The following is a 20,101-nucleotide window of genomic DNA, read 5'->3' as shown; positions in this document are numbered from 1 at the left end:
AAAGGCCATGGTTGCAGCGCCTTACCGCTACCTTGAAACCGGATGTGTCGCACGCTCTAACACGTCACGTGGTTGTGAGCTTTTATTTTGTAAGGCATAACCGGAAACCCATATCCTGGATGCGACTTCCTCCGAGCGAAATAAGGACAACTAACAGCGGGAAGAATGGCGCAACTCGAGGACCTTCAAGACTTTATAACCCAGCGGCTTCACGTAATTGCCACGGAAATATTCGGCGCCGTGGAGAAAACGGTAACCGCTTACGAGGCGCAAGCTTGCCGCTTGAGAGAAGAAAAGAGGCGCCTTTGTTCGGAGTTGGACCTTCTCATCAAAGCCCGGCAGGAAGGTCCTTTTTCTCTTTCACTATTCAACTATTAACATTCTACTCCTCTATGCTTTTAAACAAGATATTACTTTTCACAGTTTGTAGCGTAGAAAAACAATGAACAATAACAATAATAAATACTTTGGGATTATTCGCGGTAACTTCCGGTATTACGTTGCCCATATGGATCATTATATAACATCCTAAATATGATTACAACTGCTAATTATTGTTCTTCTGTTGACTTTTACTTTGGTTGCATTTATATTTGTTCTGGTTTCTTAAATGGAGGACAAAGTATCAAATATGAACGAAGCCAATGTGTTGACTGGCTCATTAAAGGCCTACTGAAATGAGATGTTCTTATTTCAACGGGGATAGCAGCTCCATTCTATGTGTCATACTTCATCATTTCGCCATATTGACATATTTTTGCTGAAAGGATTTAGTAGAGAACATCCACGATAACGTTCGCAACTTTTGGTCGCTAATAAAAAAAAGCCTAGCCTGTACCGGAAGTAGCAGATGATGTGCGCGTGACGTCACGGGTTGTAGGGCTCCTCACATTGTTTACAATCATGGCCACCAACAGCTAGAGCGATTCGGACCGAGAAAGCTACAATTTCCCCATTAATTTGAGAAGAAGAAAAAAGACAAGAGCAGTGGGAGCGATTCAGATGTTATTAGACACATTTACTAGGATAATTCTGGAAAATCCATGATCTGCTTATTGCATTACTAGTGTTTTAGTGAGATTATAAAGTCATACCTGAAAGTCGGAGGGGTGTGGTGACCGCCAGTGTCTCTGATGGAAGCCACGGACAAGCCAAGAAAGTCGCAGCTGCCTCTTTGACCGCTGCAGGAAGAACCACACAAGCTCCGCTCATGTTTACGATAAGAGCTGACTTATTACCACCATTTTCTCACCGAAACCTGCCGGTTGACATGTGGTAGAACCATGTTCACTTGGCCGCTCAGCTCCATATTAAAGCTTCACAACAAACAAACACCGGCTGTGTTTGTGTTGCTACAGCCGGCTGCAATACACCGCTTTCCACCAACATCTTTCTTCTTTGTAGTCTCCATTACTAATTGAACAAATTGCAAAAGATTCAGCAACACAGATGTCCAGAACACTGCGGAATTATGCGATAAAAACAGACTACTTTTAGCCGTGATCGGTGCGCATCATCATTCCGCCACGTTTTCAACACGATACCTCGCAGCAAATTTAAAGTTGCAATTTAGTGAACTAAAGCGGCCGTATTGGCATGTGTTGCCATGTTAATATTTCATCATTGATATATAAACTATCAGACTGCGTGGTGGCTAGTAGTGGCTTTCAGTAGGCCTTTAAAATACGAATACAATGGGAAAACAAGTTGCTTCTATATGGAAACTATTATCATGTACATCTAAAAAACACAAAGACTTACAAGTAAATAGATAGGGTCTAAATAATATCAATCTAAAGGAGATTCCAGAACCCTTTTTTAGCGACAATGAGTAAGCAAGTCACGTGATCCGCGACGTAGATGTAGTAACCACAGATAACTTTGGGACAAATGATGTATACTTAGATTGTGGATCTTGGATGTGAGGAGGATGATCTACATGTTTGAGAAGCTGTGCACTGATCAGATCCAGATTTAGTGGAACACAAGCATCATGTATTTATTTCTACTAAAATAGATTGTTCTACTTTGTCATGTTCTAACAGCCAGCGTGTTTGCACGTTCTAACAGCCAGCGTGTTTGCACGTTCTAACAGCCAGCGTGTTTGCACGTTCTAACAGCCAGCGTGTTTGCACGTTCTAACAGCCAGCGTGTTTGCACGTTCTAACAGCCAGCGTGTTTGCACGTTCTAACAGCCAGCGTGTTTGCACGTTCTAACAGCCAGCGTGTTTGCACGTTCTAGCAGCCAGCGTGTTTGCACGTTCTAACAGCCAGCGTGTTTGCATGTTCTAACAGCCAGCGTGTTTGCACGTTCTAACAGCCAGCGTGTTTGCACGTTCTAACAGCCAGCGTGTTTGCACGTTCTAACAGCCAGCGTGTTTGCACGTTCTAGCAGCCAGCGTGTTTGCACGTTCTAACAGCCAGCGTGTTTGCACGTTCTAACAGCCAGCGTGTTTGCACGTTCTAGCAGCCAGCGTGTTTGCACGTTCTAACAGCCAGCGTGTTTGCACGTTCTAACAGCCAGCGTGTTTGCACGTTCTAACAGCCAGCGTGTTTGTACGTTCTAACAGCCAGCGTGTTTGCACGTTCTAACAGCCAGCGTGTTTGTCTTCAACTCAATGCCATATGAGATTTGAGAGATGCACATTGGCACCATGCTGAATATATTCCTCTGCTTCCCTCTTTAGAGATGGACCTGCCCTTCAGCTCTATTTCTGAGGAGGCCGTGCCGCCCAGTTCTGAACCCTGGTGCCAGCCGGAACTTGGCATTCAGGATGAGGAGGACCAGAAGTTCTCGCTACTTGGGGTCAAAGAAGAGCCGGTTGTGCCAACCGAAGAACACGGTAAGGAGGCACATCATCATGGCCGAGACCCGTCTTATAATGCCATCTATGTGGAAAGTTCTGGCCAAGAATTCCACAAAATAGGAGTCGAGAGTAATTATTGTCCTAATGTAAACGTTAGTTATAACCAGACTTCCAAAGTACGTGGGTAAATAGATAATAGCCATTTTGAGAGCTAAAGAGCAAGCCAGCCACAGATCACTTCACCATCAACAACAATGTAAATCATGCAGACTTTGTTAGAGCCAACAACAAACTGTCGCCTCTAAAGAAAAATATTCCAAATGCAGATCCGTATCAAATCTTTATTTAATAACAAAAAAAATAATCACTGGAGATAATAAGTCAGTTGTAGCAAAAAATCAGGTCCAGGAAAACCAGGTCAAAAGTCTGTCCTCCACCTGAGGAAATAGAAAAAAACAGAAATTACAAAAAGTTCAGGGCAAAAGTCAGAGTTTGTGAGCTCAGGGCTAGATTCTCCCGCAGGCAATGGACGGACTGGCACCGGCTGAGTGGAGATCCAGGGTTTAACAGCACAGGTGGGCTCGGATGACTGGCAGCACACCTGCAACTAATGGCAGGGGAGGAGACTTACAGACTCGAGGGGGAGGGGGAAGAAAAACAAGAGGGGAAAAAATCAGGAGGACTGCCCTCATGACAGTCTTTGATGATACCAAACAAAAGGCTTGCAAAACTCCACTGTGTAGGATGGGGAGCGACATGAGGGTGTCAGTTTCTTTGATGTATTGCAACCCACAGAAAGATTTTGTCTTGACCCGAGAACTATCAAAGCAGAGAGAAAGCAGGACCTGCCTGAGCTCCAGGGACCTCGTCTTTGAAATGTTTTACGACCTCTTCCTGGAACGCTTTTAAGACCTTTTCTTTGAACTTTCTTTACGACCCCCGTCCCTTTAGAAACAGCTGTTGCCATGTAATCAGGGAAAGTCCAAAAAAAGAGGTGTGCATTCTTTCGTCAGAGCATGGAACATCGTACAGGTGTACGCGTTTCTCCTCATCGAGCCAAATTTAATTAGGTCTCTGTTTAATTCATTGCTTCTTGTCTCGTTTAATAGATGTCATTAGTGTTTGAACCTGATAGTAGTATTTATTAGGGGCCGAATGTCCATTTGGGACAGAGGACCTTATTGAATTTCTAGCGTTTTATTCTTTCTTTGAGCTGTAATTTGACCCCCTTGACATGCTTCAAAACTCACCAAATTTGACACACACATCAGGACTGGCGAGCATTGCGATTTAAACAAAAAAACCTAGCCTCGAAACTAAAAATGGAGCTCTCGCGCCCCTAGGAAGAAAACACAGACAAAACTGCCTGTAACTTCCAGTAGGAATGTCATAGCGACATGAAACAAAAACCTCTCTGTAGGTCTCACTTACACCTAGATTTCATACACTGACATCCTTCAGCAAAAATCAACAGGAAGCTTGCAATTCCCCCTTCAAAACTGATGTTTTGTAAAAAACGGTCACCTGTTTTCAAACATTAGCTCCTCTGAGCGCGTTTTGCGTGTCGGCTTCAAACTACCACAGGAGAGAGATTGAACCCTTCTGATTAAAAGTTGATGAAAGAGTTTGAATTACTGCTACGGTTTTGATTTTATCAGCCTTCAAAGAACCTCTGCGCTGAAAACCATTTCAAAGATGGCCGCCGTGCGTAGACACAGTGAAGGAGACAGGGTTTTTTTCCCGTTTTTTTTGTACCGTCTACTGCTGGTGCGCACGCACCAACATTTGTGAGGGAGGGGCTGTGATCGTCTATACCAAGACGGCTACCAGGTGCCGTAGCTAAGCCGGTATGTTTTAAAGTTGTCATTTGCCTGCATATCGTAAAAACAACTGTCCAACATTTTTATCGTAAAAACAACCGTCCAACATTTTACGACTTGTTGGACGAGAGCGTGTGTCGATGTCAAGAAATTACGCCGAGTTGGTAAGTCTATCTGTTTGCTAATAGTAGCTGCTAGCCGTACCCATGTATTTTCAATGGGCGGTTAGCGTCGGGTTTGAATCCCGTTTCCTTTTATGTTTCTGCTCCAATCGAATTATGTGGAGTCTTTATTTTGGGTACTTACATATGGTGCCTGACTGTTGTGGCGTTTTAAGGCCATCTGCACTTTTTATGCGCCGAGTTGGTAGGTCCATCTGTTTGCTAATAGTAGCTACTAGCCGTACCCATGTATTTTCAATGGGCGGATAGCATCGGGTTTTTATAACTTATATCTGTCAGTAGACCCGTTATGGAAGGTAAAAACTACAATATAATGCAAAGTAGTGTGTTGTTCTAAGTTATATCTGGTAAGGCCAGACTTCCCTCTCCTCAGCCACTTCCATATATACTCAGGCCCGTCCATCGCTGCTTGCAGCTTTAATTTCACTTTATTTTAACATGCCAATTTTTTTTTTTTTTCTTGCACTTGTCTTTCTAGCAGATCATAGTTCCAGCGTCCATATATCCGAGGCAAACCCTCCACAACCCCCAGCAGGTGAAGGTGAAGTGCCTTCATTTCCACATGACAGCCTCGTAGCAGCACCGGGGTGAACGTGCTTCCTAATCCTCCATGACATGACTCATGTCGTCCTTTTCCCCCCCAGACCTGCCGCTTGCTTTCACCTCATGTGCAGACTTTCTCCAGTGGGCCTGCTGCAGTGACAGCTGTCCTTACTGCATGAAGGGATGTCAGGCCACAGAAGCACATCTGATGAGAAGACATTACTCCTTCGCCGTGCATTTCAATCAAGACGGGATAGGTAGGTGTTATTTGCGCTAGGTTGGTATCGTACCGCGATACTAATGAATCATATTCGGAACTTTCAATCCAATCCAGTTTATTTGTATAGAACATTACACAACATCTCCTCTCTGAGCTGCCATCTTACCGTGGTAGAGGAGTTTGCGTGTCCCAATGATCCTAGGAGCTCCGTTGTCCGGGGGATTCCGTGCCCCCTGGTAGGGTCTCCCAAGACAAACAGGTCCTAGGTGAGGGATCAGACAAAGAGCAGCTCAATGACTTCAATGGAATTACAACATAATGGACCCAGATTTCCCTCACCCGGACGTGGGTCACCGGGGCCCCGCTCTGGAGCCAAGCCCGGAGTTGGGGCACGATGGCGAGCGCCTGGTGGCCGGGCCTGTCCCCATGGGGCCCGGCCGGGCACAGCCCGAATAGGCAACATAGGTCATCCCTCCAATGGGCTCACCACCCATAGGAGGGGCCATAGAGGTCGGGTGCGATGTGCGCTGGGCGGAAGCCGAAGGCAGGGCACTTGGCGGTCCGATCCTCGGCTACAGAAGCTAGCTCTTGGGACGTGGAACGTCACCTCACTGGGGGGGAAGGAGCCTGAGCTAGTGCGCAGGGTAGAGAAGTTCCGGCTGGATGTAGTCGGACTCACCTCGACGCACAGCAAGAGCTCTGGAACCACTTCTCTCGAGAGGGATTGGACCCTCTTCCACTCTGGTGTTGCCGGCATTGAGAGGCGACGGGCTGGGGTGGCAATTCTTGTTTCCCCCCGGCTCAAAGCCTGTACGTTGGAGTTCAACCCAGTGGACGAGAGGGTAGCTTCCCTCCGCCTTCGGGTGGGGGGACGGGTCCTGACTGTTGTTTGTGCTTATGCACCAAACAGCAGTTCAGAGTACCCACCCTTTTTGGGAACACTCGAGGGAGTACTGGAAAGTGCTCCTCCGGATGATTCCCTTGTCCTACTGGGAGACTTCAACGCTCATGTTGGCAACGACAGTGAAACCTGGAGTGGCATGATTGGGAGGAATGGCCGCCCGGATCTGAACCAGAGGGGTGTTTTGTTATTGGACTTTTATGCTCGTCACGAATTGTCCATAACAAACACCATGTTCAAACATAAGGGTGTCCATATGTGCACTTGGCACCAGGACATTTGTAGTTGTGTCATCGAATTTGCGGCCTCATGTTTTGGACACTCTGGTGAAGAGAGGGGCGGAGCTTTCTACCGATCACCACCTGGTGGTGAGTTGGCTGCGATGGTGGGGGAGGATGCCGGACAGACCTGGCAGGCCCAAACGCATTGTGAGGGTCTGCTGGGAACGTCTGGCAGAGTCTCCTGTCAGAGAGAGTTTCAATTCCCACCTCCGGAAGAACTTTGAACATGTCACGAGGGAGGTTCGGGACATTGAGTCCGAGTGGACCATGTTCCGCACCTCTATTGTTGAGGCGGCTGATTGGAGCTGTGGCCACAAGGTAGTTTGTGCTTGTCGTGGTGGTAATCCTAGAACCCGTTGGTGGACACCAGCGGTGAGTGATGCCGTCAAGCTGAAGAAGGAGTCCTATCGGGTCCTTTTGACTCATAGGACTCCGGAGGCAGTGGACGGGTACCGACGGGCCAAGCGGTGTGCAGCTTTAGCGGTCGCGAAGGCAAAAACTCGGACATGGGAGGAGTTCGGGGAAGCCATGGAAAACGACTCCATGGACAGCTGCGAAGCGATTCTGGACCACCATCCGCCGCCTCAGGAAGGGGAAACAGTGCACTATCAACACCGTGTATGGTGCGGATGGTGTTCTGCTGACTTCGACTGCGGATGTTGTGGATCGGTGGAGGGAATACTTCGAAGACCTCCTCAATCCCACCAACACTTCTTGCTATGAGGAAGCGGTGCCTGGGGAATCTGTGGTGGGCTCTCTTATTTTTGGGGCTTAGGTAGTTAAAAAGCTCCTCGGTGGCAAGGCCCTGGGGGTGGGTGAGACCCGCCCGGAGTTCCTTAAGGCTCTGGATGCTGTGGGGCTGTCTTGGTTGACAAGACTCTGCAGCATCACGTGTACATCGTGGGCGGTACCTCTGGATTGGTAGACCTTTAAGAAGGGGGACCAGAGGGTGTGTTCCAACTATCGTGGGATCACACTCCTCAGCCTTCCCGGTAAGGTCTATTCAGGTGTACTGGAAAGGAGGCTATGCCGGATAGTCGAACCTCGGATTCAGGAGGAACAGTGTGGTTTAAATCCTGGTCGTGGAACTGTGGACCAGCTCTATACTCTCGGCAGGGTTCTTGAGGGCACATGGGAGTTTGCCCAACCAGTCTACAAGTGCTTTGTGGACTTGGAGAAGGCATTTGACCGTGTCCCTCGGGAAGTCCTGTGGGGAGTGCTCAGAGAGTATGGGGTACCGGACTGTCTGATTGTGGCGGTCCGCTCCCTGTATGATCAGTGTCAGAGCTTGGTCCGCATTTCCGGCACAAAGTCGGACACGTTTTCCGTGAGGGTTGGACTCCGCCAAGGCTGCCCTTTGTCACCGATTTTGTTCATAACTTTTATGGACAGAATTTCTAGGCGCAGTCAAGGCATTGAGGGGTTCCGGTTTGGTGGCTGCAGGATTAGGTCTCGGCTTTTTGCAGATGATGTGGTCCTGATGTCTTCATCTGGCCAGGATCTTCAGCTCTCACTGGATCGGTTCGCAGCCGGGTGTGAAGCGACCGGAATGAAAATCAGCACCTCCAAGTCTGAGTCCATGGTTCTCGCCCGGAAAAAGGTGGAGTGCCATCTCCGGGTTGGGGAGGAGACCCTGCCCCAAGTGGAGTTCAAGTACCTAGGAGTCTTGTTCACGAGTGAGGGAAGAGTGGATCGTGAGATCGACAGGCGGATCGGTGCGGCGTCTTCAGTAATGCGGACGTTGTACCGATCCGTTGTGGTGAAGAAGGAGCTGAGCCAGAAGGCAAAGCTCTCAATTTTCTGGTCGATCTACGTTCCCATCCTCACCTATGGTCATGAGCTTTGGATCATGACCGAAAGGATAAGATCACGGGTACAAGCGGCCCAAATGAGTTTGGGTCTCTCCCTTAGAGATAGGGTGAGAATCTCTGCCATCCGGGAGGAACTCAAAGTAAAGCCGCTGCTCCTCCACATGGAGAGGAGCCAGATGAGGTGGTTCGGGCATCTGGTCAGGATGCCACCCAAAAGCCTCCCTAGGGAGGTGTTTAGGGCACGTCCAACCGGTAGGAGGCCACGGGGAAGACCCAGGACACGTTGGGAAGATTTTGTCTCCCGGCTGGCCTGGGAACGCCTCGGGATCCCCCGGGAAGAGCTAGACGAAGTGGCTGGGGAAGGGAAGTCTGGGCTTCCCTGCTTAGGCTGCTGCCCCCACGACCCGACCTCGGATAAGCGGAAGAAGATGGATGGATGGATGCATGGATGGATTTAAACAACATTAATGTTTCCAAAGTGCTGCACAACAATATTAAAAACAATATTCAAATATTAGCTCCACCAATGACTGAATAAAGAAATAAAACCAATACTCTAACCACAAGGCCACCTAGTCAGTGGCCTAGTGGTTAGAGTGTCCGCCCTGAGATGGGTAGGTTGTGAGTTCAAACCCCGGCCGAGTCATACCAAAGACTATAAAAATGGGAGCCATGACCTCCCTGTTTGGCACTCAGCATCAAGGCTTGGAATTGGGGGTTAAATCAACAAAAATGATTCCTGGGCGCGGCACCGCTACTGCTCACTGCTCCCCTCACCTCCCAGGGGGTGATCAAGGGTGATGGGTCAAATGCAGAGGACACATTTCCCTACACCAAGCGTGTGTGTGAAAATCATTGCTACTTTAACTTTAACATTAAGTTTCAAAAATGGCCAATTCATTTTGAATGGGGAACATGTCCCTGAAAACTGGGAATTTTTGGAAATATGGGAACTGTTGAAGGGGATCACGCAATTTAGAACAGGCTGAATATGTTGAAGTTAGAACCGTTTGAATCGGATGAAAAATGTGGGAATTGTGGAACTTTGAAAAATGTCCCGTTCATTTCAGTGGGAATTTCGAGAAAAGCGGGAATTTTTGGGAAAATGTTAAAAGACTTGAATGTTGTGAATGAGTGGGGTTGGAATCCTTCAAATAGGTCAAGAAATGTTGAAGTAGTAACATTTTTAATTGACAAATGGTATAAAGGAATTTTGGAAAAAACAGGAATTTTTCCAAGTCAAAAAACAACTTGAGCCTGTAGCGCAGGGGGCGGGAACCTTTTTGAAAGCAAAATATTTGGAAATGTATTTCAGTGGGAGCCATATAATATATTTTAAGACTGAATTCAACTAAATGTAAGTGTAATAAGCCTCTGAATGTATTGTTTTAAATAATGTTGTTGTAATACTCACAATTAATGCGACTTCTGGTGCTGCACGGATTTGCTGATGCTTTGTAGTCTGGTTGGTACTTGGTGAGGTTAAGCTTCATGCAGGCGTTGAGGATTTCATCCGTTAAACGTGATCGTAGGTTGGACTTGATGTTTTTAAGATGTGAAAATGACTGCTCACATGAATATGTAGATCCAAACATGGTCAATACAGCAACACTCACACGCTTCAGTGTGTTGTATGTGACAGGAAGCGCGTTCCAAGTTTTGATGATCATCTGGTCTTCGGGTTGAAGGTCTTTCATTTCTGTCCACATGTGCTTGCTCGCCAACTCCGCTTTCTGTCGTACGATTCTTTCCAAATCTTCATTCAGTGACTTGAACTAATTCCCCTACATGTCTGAGACCTTCAGGTCAGCCAATTCTGCCTCAAAATCTCTGAGGGAGACATCAGGAATGTGTTTAGTGAACACTCGTTCGGATGGGTGATGAACTTAAAAAGATGAGTGTGCTCAGGAAAATCTCCAAAGCGTGCTTTCACGCTTTGAACGACTGTAGGAGACTGGATGTGAAGCCAGCTAGCTGGTGGATATCAAAGTTTTGCGTGGGCTCACTTGCTGTGCATGCATCTTTAAATTGTCTCAGTTTTTCAAAATGTAGTAAACGACCTGTTTCAAGATCCATGATAAAAATCTGCAGCTTGTTTTCAAAAGCAAACACGGCGTGTTGAAGGGATAACACTGTATTTCCAATGCCTTGCATTTTCACATTGAGCTGGTTCAGATGTTCAGTCATATCCACGAGATAGTAAAACTTGAGGAGCCCCTCAGTTTCGGCTAGCTCAGGAGGCTCGATGCCTTTCATTTCAAGGAAAGTCCAGATTTCCTTCAGGCAAGCCGCAAAACGGCTGAGCACCTTCCCTCTTGACAACCAACGCACATTGCTGTGCAAAAACAGACCGTGATAGTTATTTCCAACTTCATCCAGCAGGGATTTAAACTGGCGATCATTTAAGGCTCGGGCAACAATAAAGTTGATCACACGAATGACCAGCGACATCACTTCGCCAAGCTGCCCGTCACCCATCTGAGCACAAAGTACCTCCTGGTGTAGAATGCAATGGAAACTTGGGATGGGTCTATTTTCATGTTCACGGAGAAGCGCCACAAATCCTTTGTTTTTCCCCACCATACACGGAGCACCATCAGTACACACTGAGATAAGTTTATCCAGAGGTAGATTTTTTTCATGAAAGACTTGAATAAATCTTCACCTCTTGTGGACCCTTTTATTGGCAGAACAGCAAGACTTTCTTCGCGCAGTGTGTCACCAGCAGCATAACTTGCAATCACACTCAACTGCGACAAATGACTTACGTCTGTTGACTCATCCAAAGCGAGGGAAAAGAACGGCGCTGCATTTATGTCCTTAACTTGCGTTTTCTCCACTTGGTTTGCCATCATGATGCTACGATCATGAACAGTTCTTGCCGACAGAGGCATGTCTTGTGTCTGTTTGATTATCTTGTCTTTGTTCGGAAGATCATCAAAACGTTCATTGGCTACATCCAGCTTGAACGTTTTAGCATACTCGCCATCTGTGAATGGTTTTCCGTTCCTCACTATTGCTAAAGCTAGCGGAATTATAGTCACCTTGCTGGGTCCATACGCGGAGTTGCTGCTGGCTAGCTTGCACTCTGCTCATTAGCTCTTGGCACGCTTTCTTCCCGCTGTCTCCCGCAGGGTATTTTGATGCAAAGCTAGCATGGCGTGTGTCCAAGTGCCGCTTTACATTCCACCGTTCAATCGATGCAATTTTGTCATTGCAAATTAAGCACACCGCAGAACCTGCTCTCTCCACAAAGGCAAATTCTTCAGTCCATTCGGCCCGAAATGTACGATACTCCTCATCTTTTTTTCTTTTCGCCATCTTCTTCGTCGAAGGGTTAGCTTTGAGCTAACGATCGACAACACTGAGTCAAAGGGACGGCGTGGCGCAGTGGGAGAGTGGCCGTGCGCAACCCGAGGGTCCCTGGTTCAAATCCCACCTAGTACCAACCTCGTCACGTCCGTTGTGTCCTGAGCAAGACACTTCACCCTTGCTCCTGATGGGTGCTGGTTGGCGCCTTGCATGGCAGCTCCCTCCATCAGTGTGTGAATGTGTGTGTGAATGTGGAAGTAGTGTCAAAGCGCTTTGAGTACCTTGAAGATAGAAAAGCGCTATACAAGTACAACCCATTTATCATTTATTTATTTAAAAGGGGGCGTTTACCTGTTTACCCACCAACGGCCAACGGCAGCTATTATCATCCAATAAAAATAATGGACAATTGCTCCTGCAGCCAACCGCAGCCCTGAACAGGACATGAGTAGTGGAAAATCGATGGATGGATTAAAACAAGAGATAATATTTTATGTTTTATCTGAAAAGCCGAAATCTGCGAGCCAAGCCAGATGCAATCATCAAAAGAGTCACACCTGGCTCACGAGCCATAGGTTCCCTACCCCTGCTGTAGTGTAATGCCCGCAGCTAAAAGCAACTGCGTGAGAAGGTATACTCCAATATCACCATGTAGTCATTTTCTATATCGCACAGAGACAAAGCCGCGATATTTGGAGTATATCAATATATCGCCCAGCCCTAAATGAAATAGTGTTTTTAGTTGTTGACCTCCCATCTTTTCCCCCGTTCAGATACATTTGTGGTGCCGTGCATGTGCAAAGATCTGGTCCAGGGCAGAAGTCACTGGCACTGTCCGTACTGCCGGAAGATTTTAAACCGGAAAGTCAACTTTGAGGGCCATGTATCGAAGAAACATGGTAAGTATGTCCGTCTTTTTGCCCTGCTCTACTTTCTTCATTTACCTGCATTTATTGTCATTTCTTTGTGTGAATGCTAAAAAGGAGTATTCTCCTAGTATTGTCATTTTTATTTGGCCCTTTTTTCCCCCACCTTCCATTCAATTGTATTTTTTTTTCTCCTCATCCGATTCAAACTATTTCCTCCAAATATTCAATCCATTCATGACATGCGTGTTGCCTTTTTTTCCCCCCCTAAATGTTCACACTTCCAGAAATTGCACTTAATCAGGAAATCTTACTTTTTATGTCCAATAGGTTCCCAGATTTCACACTTTTTTGTGAAACACTTCCTTCTCTATTAAAAAGTGTGACCACTTCCCACATTTCTCAACTGATTCTGAAGTTAAAGGGGAACATTATCAGCAGACCTATGTAAGCGTCAATATATACCTTGATGTTGCAGAAAAAAGACCATATGTTTTTTTTAACCGATTTCCGAACTCTAAAAGGGTGAATTTGGCGATTGTAACGCCTTTCAATTGTTCGCTGTCGGAGCAATGACCTTTCACCCGTGATGTCACAACGGGAAGCAATCCACCCTTTTCTCAAACACATTACACACACCAAGTCAAATCATAGATAGATAGATGGATAGTACTTTATTGATTCCTTCAGGAGAGTTCCTTCAGGAAAATGAAAAATCCAGCAGCAGTGTACAGAGTTGAGATCAATTTAAATAAAAGTAAAAAGTAAATAATGGGGTTTAAATGGAAACAAAATAGACAAATAGCATCAAGTAACAAAAACCTCTTGGGTGTGTACCTGCTAAATGAGCAATCATACCAACAAAGTGCTAATGTTAACATGTGTCAACTACTTTGAAACACACTCTGATGCTATGCTATTTTTGTAACATACGCCTGAGTCAGATATTTTGTTACCTCACGCATGCTAACTGCTTGCATCTTTGCATGTTAAGAGCTAGCGTGTTTACATCCTACCAGCTAGCATGTTCTAACAGAACGTTCTATCAGTGAGTATGTTTGCATGTTCTCCCATGTTTGCATGTTCTAACAGCCAGCATGTTCTCCCATGTTTGCATGTTCTAACAGCCAGCATGTTCTCACATGTTTGCATGTTCTAACAGCCAGCATGTTCTCACATGTTTGCATGTTCTCACATGTTTGCATGTTCTCACATGTTTGCATGTTCTAACAGCCAGCATGTTCTCACATGTTTGCATGTTCTAACAGCCAGCATGTTCTCACATGTTTGCATGTTCTAACAGCCAGCATGTTCTCACATGTTTGCATGTTCTAACAGCCAGCATGTTCTCACATGTTTGCATGTTCTCACATGTTTGCATGTTCTAACAGCCAGCATGTTCTCACATGTTTGCATGTTCTAACAGCCAGCATGTTCTCACATGTTTGCATGTTCTAACAGCCAGCATGTTCTCACATGTTTGCATGTTCTAACAGCCAGCATGTTCTCACATGTTTGCATGTTCTAACAGCCAGCATGTTCTCACGTGTTTGCATGTTCTAACAGCCAGCATGTTCTCACATGTTTGCATGTTCTAACAGCCAGCATGTTCTCACATGTTTGCATGTTCTAACAGCCAGCATGTTCTCACGTGTTTGCATGTTCTAACAGCCAGCATGTTCTCACGTGTTTGCATGTTCTAACAGCCAGCATGTTCTCACGTGTTTGCATGTTCTCACGTGTTTGCATGTTCTAACAGCCAGCATGTTCTCACATGTTTGCATGTTCTAACAGCCAGCATGTTCTCACATGTTTGGATGTTCTAACAGCCAGCATGTTCTCACATGTTTGCATGTTCTAACAGCCAGCATGTTCTCACATGTGTGCATGTTCTAACAGCCAGCATGTTCTCACATGTTTGCATGTTCTAACAGCCAGCATGTTCTCACATGTTTGCATGTTCTAACAGCCAGCATGTTCTCACATGTTTGCATGTTCTAACAGCCAGCATGTTCTCACATGTTTGCATGTTCTAACAGCCAGCATGTTCTCACATGTTTGCACGTTCTAACAGCCAGCATGTTCTCACATGTTTGCATGTTCTAACAGCCAGCATGTTCTCACATGTTTGCATGTTCTAACAGCCAGCATGTTCTCACATGTTTGCATGTTCTAACAGCCAGCATGTTCTCACATGTTTGCATGTTCTAACAGCCAGCATGTTTGCACGCTCTAACAGCTATCAATATTTTATGTCCATGTTTCAAAGTAGTTGACGCATGTTAACATTAGCACTTTGTTGGTATGGTTGTTCATTTAGCAGGAACACACCCAAGAGGTTTTTGTTACTTGATGCTATTTGGCTAAAGTGCTAAGTGTAATCAAAGTGTCCTTTGAGCATGGACTAATGTTCCCACTTGGTGTCTGTGTTGACTCTGCAGGTTATGCAACTTTGCAGCAAAGCCAAGACAGCGGTGCGTCAATATGAGATTTGAGAGATGCACATTGGCACCATGCTGAATATATTCCTCTGCTTCCCTCTTTAGAGATGGACCTGCCCTTCAGCTCTATTTCTGAGGAGGCCGTGCCGCCCAGTTCTGAACCCTGGTGCCAGCCGGAACTTGGCATTCAGGATGAGGAGGACCAGAAGTTCTCGCTACTTGGGGTCAAAGAAGAGCCGGGTCTGCCAACAGGAGAACAAAGTAAGGCTGGCCAAGACTGGTCTCACAATGTCATGTATGTGGAAAGTTCTGGCCAAGAGTTCCATGAAATAGAAGGCATGGAGAGTAATTTGAAGGTTGGTTCTAAGCACGCCCCCTCCTCAGCTTCAAATGCTCCCAAGTCAAAAAGAAGGCGATTAAGAGCCCCTGCGGGTCAGACAAACGCAGGAACGTTCTGCTGCCAAGTGTGCGGAAAGACTTTCTATGAGATAAACGCGCTCCAATCACACGTCAGCACTCACGTGGGGAAGGACTCCCTTTGTGGGATCTGTGGGGAACATATCAAGGACACCAAGACTTTAGTGCAACATCTCAGGAGCCACACGCTCTGGAAGAAATGTAAGCCCTTGTCTAACGTGGACGGTTTGAAAGCTCACGCAATGTTGCATGTTGACTGTTAGCATGTTCACCTGCTAACATCCAGCATGCACACTCTTTGCATGTTTGTTGCTAAATTTAGCCTCCTTTGGGATACAGATCACTTTGTTTAACTGGGGCAAAACACAAAGTCTACTCTATTTTCCCCTGCAGATCCATTCTCTATTCTCCAGCTTTTTTCATGCACAAATTGCACCGGATTATAAGGCGCACTGCCGATCAATGGTTTTGATTGATTGATTGATTGAAACTTTTATTAGTAGATTGCACAGTTCAGTACATATTCCGTACAATTGACCACTAAATGGTAACACCCCAATAAGTTGTTCAACTTGTTTAAGTCGGGGTCCACCTTCATCAATTCACGGTCTATTCTCGAGCTTTTTTCATACATAAATCGCATCGGATTATAAGGCGCACTGCAGATGAATGGTCTCTTCTCGAGCTTTTTTCATATATAAGGCGTACCAGATAATAAGGCGCGCTGCCGATGAATGGTCAATTCTCAAGCTTTTTTCATATATAAGGCGTACCAGATAATAAGGCGCGCTGCCGATGAATGGTCAATTCTCAAGCTTTTTTCATATATAAGGCGCACTGCAGATGAATGGTCTCTTCTCGAGCTTTTTTCATATATAAGGCGTACCAGATAATAAGGCGCACTGCCGATGAATGGTCAATTCTCAAGCTTTTTTCATATATAAGGCGCACTGCAGATCAATGGTCTCTTCTCGAGCTTTTATCATATATAAGGCGTACCAGATAATAAGGCGCACTGCCGATGAATGGTCAATTCCAAGCTTTTTTCATATATAAGGCGCGCCAGATAATAAGGCGCACTGCCGATGAATGGTCAACTTTCGAGCCTTTTTCATACATAAGGCGCACCGGATTATAAGGCGCACTGCAGATAAATGGTCAATTTTCAAGCTTTTTTCATATATAAGGCGCACCAGATTATAAGGTGCATTAAAGGAGATATATTTACTATGATTTTTTTCTAAATGTAAAATACTGCCTTGTGGTCTACATAACATGTAATGGTGGTTCTTTGCTCAAAATGTTGCATAGATGATGTTTTACACATCATCTTCAAGTCGCTTTCTGACAGTCTCTTCAGGATGCGCAGTTTTGTGGGCAGTCTTATTTACATTGTTCACCTTCCACAGCGTCTTCTCCCCGCCATCTTTCTTGTAGCGGTGTAGCGTGCAAGGATGGGAGTGGAAGAAGTGTCAAAAGATGGCACTAACTGTTATGATGACATTCAAACTTTATTTCAATCAATAACGGAGCAGCATCGCCGGAAATGTGTCCCATGAAAAAACGTCCAACCAGAACTTTCTAATAACTAAAGTTCCTTGGGTGAATGATGTAAAGTCACTACATTAGTATGTTTTATGAAAGAGCCTGAAACTACTTTCTATTGAAAATGGCAACAGTGGAGGATGAATGTCACATAAAAAGAAGCTTATCGACTACGGCATCTGTGTAAACTACAAAGACTGACTCGCGCAATTTTTCAGGACTTATGCAGATCCCAAATACAGATCAGCAAGTACCAGACGGTAAGATAAGTTGCTTTTGCATAATATTGTGAAACAAAACGCCAGATAATGTCTTACATTATACACACATCATAATAATAGTCCTATGTTGAAGCACAGTACAATCCATCAAGCAGTGTGGCTTCATAGCTTACCAAAGTCCTACTAAAACATGTTGATAGATTTGAGTGCCGTGTGTAACGTTCTATATTCTCAATGGAACATATAAAATGTTGCTGGTGTTAACTTCTGTCATATAGCAGTCTACACGTATCTCTTATGTGTGACTGCCATCCACCAGTCACACTTATCATTACACCATGTGCCAAATAAAGTAGCTTTGAGGTCGGTAAGCAAAACCTGTTATTCCGTATACTCTGCGCACCAGGTTATAAGGTGCACTGTCAAGTTTTGAGGAAAAAAAGGATTTTAAGTGCGCCTCATAGTCTGGAAAAAATGGTGGTTTGCCATGTTAGGCACTGCAAGGTTTTAGTAAATATTAAACCTTAAAAAGTCTAGAACAATTTGTTAATTTTATTCAAGGAAACAAAAAGGAGTACTCCAGGTTTTTGTTTTAGCGCAATGAGGACCCCAATAACAATAGTATGTGCATAATCATTTGAATAGAGTGGGTGATGAATACCATTGCTTTATAGGAGTGTGTCGAAAATAAAATAGAATAAATAGTAAAATAGGCAAGATTATTATCATGCTGTGCAAATATGATGTAAACACATTGACAACAAACCAACACAAATAAAAGCCCTGTCAAGCACATTTGGACGGTGGAACTTTAACATGTTATCTTGTTTATTTCTTTGAAACAAAAACTATTCTTTTTTTTCCTTCATTGCCATGGCTTCACAAAATGATACAATACAATTCTACTTTAACATTGCCTATTTTAAAATAAAACTATAATTACAGACAACAGTGAATGTCAGGAATTGAAAAAAATACTATAATGGTAGTACAAATATTAACATATACAGAGAATCATGCTCATAATAGAGCTGGCATGCTTACCAATGTGTTAGAGACAGAATGTGCATGTGTTTAACCCTGTGTGTGTGTGTGTGTGTGTGTGTGTGTGTGTGTGTGTGTGTGTGTGTGTGTGTGTGTGTGTGTGTGTGTGTGTGTGTGTGTGTGTGTGTGTGTGTGTGTGTGTGTGTGTGTGTGTAAATGAATATATGTGCATATGTATATATATGTATGTATGTAAATGTGTATGTATACCTTTGTGTATAGATATATGTATGTGTGTATGTATATATATATATAATGTGTGTGTATATTTATGTGTATATATATCTATACATGTGTGTGTGTGTATGTATACTGTATATATACACACACATTGCCCCACTGTATATATATATGTATACATATACACACAGACACACATACGCGCACACACAGTGGGGCAAAAAAGTATTTAGTCAGCCAGCGATGGTGCAAGTTCTCCCACTTCAAATGATGACAGAGGTCTTGTATGTCTTCCATTTTCTGATAATTGCTCCCACAGTTGATTTTTTCACAGCAAGCTGCTTGCCTATTGTAGATTCACTCTTCCCAGTCTGGTGCAGGTCTACAATTCTTTTCCTGGTGTCCTTCCACAGCTCTTTGGTCTTGGCCATAGTGGAGTTTGGAGTCTGACTGTTTGAGGCTGTGGACAGGTGTCTTTTATACAGATGACGAGTTCAAACAGGTGCCATTATTACAGGTAACAGAAGAGCTTCTTAAAGAAGAAGTTACAGGTCTGTGAGAGCCAGAGATCTTCCTTGTTTGAAGTCACCAAATACTTATTTTCCACCATCATTTACAAATCAATTCTTTAAAATTCCTACAATGTGAATTCCTGGATTTTTTTCCCCATTCTGTCTCTCCCAGTTGAAGTGTACCTATGATGAAAATGACAGACCTCTGTCATCATTTGAAGTGGGAGAACTTGCACAATCGCTGGCTGACTAAATACTTTTTTGCCCCACTGTATATATTCATATATATATATATATATATATATATATATATATGTATATATATATATATATATACACGTGTTGTTTTATAAAATAGCATGAATTGTATTTTGTATGTGAGTACAATCCAATTCCTGATGGGTTTTACCTGAATTGTTGTAGGTCCCTGGGTGTAAAATTCCACATCAAGGATTAGGCCCACATTGACAGTAAAAAAAAGTTAATATTTTCATCAGATATAATACTAAGGGTGGTCGTGGAAATATATTTGAAACTGTTTTATTGTGTTTTGATAACTGAATATGAAATAAAAGTGAATAATATCAAAGTGCATCCTTTCATTTTTCTGTATGAAAAGGTGAGGACTCTCATGGTCTTTGTGGATGTTCTTGGGATGCAAATAAGTAGACTTTGATGTCATTATGTATCAGACATTGTACCTTCATAATAATGTATCAGACATTGTACCTTCATAATAATAATGTATCAGACATTGTACCTTCATAATAATGTATCAGACATTGTACCTTCATAATAATGTATCAGACATTGTACCTTCATAATAATGTATCAGACATTGTACCTTCATAATAATGTATCAGACATTGTACCTTCATAATAATGTATCAGACATTGTACCTTCATAATAACAATGCATTTTATTTATAACACACTTTTACATGTATGGAATCTCAAAGTGCTGAAACAAGTCATGTAAATATGATTAAAAGCTAATA

The 20,101-nt window shown here is 44.2% G+C and overlaps 1 protein-coding gene across 5 annotated transcripts; it reads left to right on the top strand.

Annotated features, from left to right (window-relative positions):
- On the top strand, positions 1–19,692 carry LOC133540227 (zinc finger protein 572-like). Of its 5 annotated transcripts, none has more exons than XM_061882816.1 (7): positions 1–346; positions 2,688–2,843; positions 5,291–5,344; positions 5,454–5,609; positions 12,651–12,776; positions 15,185–15,217; positions 15,290–19,692. In XM_061882816.1, the coding sequence occupies exons 1-7, from the start codon at positions 166–168 to the stop codon at positions 15,862–15,864; spliced, it is 1,281 nt and encodes a 426-aa protein (XP_061738800.1). In that variant the 5' UTR covers positions 1–165; the 3' UTR covers positions 15,865–19,692. The 5 variants fall into 5 exon arrangements, with proteins under 5 accessions (XP_061738800.1, XP_061738799.1, XP_061738801.1 ...); XM_061882815.1 differs by having other exon boundaries at positions 2–346; positions 5,288–5,344; XM_061882814.1 differs by having other exon boundaries at positions 4–346; positions 5,291–5,350.
- Positions 19,693–20,101: the final 409 nt, after the last annotated feature.

This window comes from Nerophis ophidion, linkage group LG21, assembly GCF_033978795.1.
Source record: "Nerophis ophidion isolate RoL-2023_Sa linkage group LG21, RoL_Noph_v1.0, whole genome shotgun sequence".
NCBI classification, from domain to species: domain Eukaryota; kingdom Metazoa; phylum Chordata; class Actinopteri; order Syngnathiformes; family Syngnathidae; genus Nerophis; species Nerophis ophidion.
This window is presented reverse-complemented; position numbering and strand designations above follow the sequence as displayed.

Bases quoted from the DNA above. Each gene is read 5' to 3' on its own strand.
- LOC133540227 (XM_061882813.1), top strand. From the start codon at position 166: ATGGCGCAACTCGAGGACCTTCAAGACTTTATAACCCAGCGGCTTCAC. The intron at 2,844-5,287 runs GTAAGGAGGCAC...TTGTCTTTCTAG, and splicing joins TGTGCCAACCGAAGAACACG to CAGATCATAGTTCCAGCGTC. The intron at 12,777-15,184 runs GTAAGTATGTCC...TTGACTCTGCAG, and splicing joins CCATGTATCGAAGAAACATG to GTTATGCAACTTTGCAGCAA.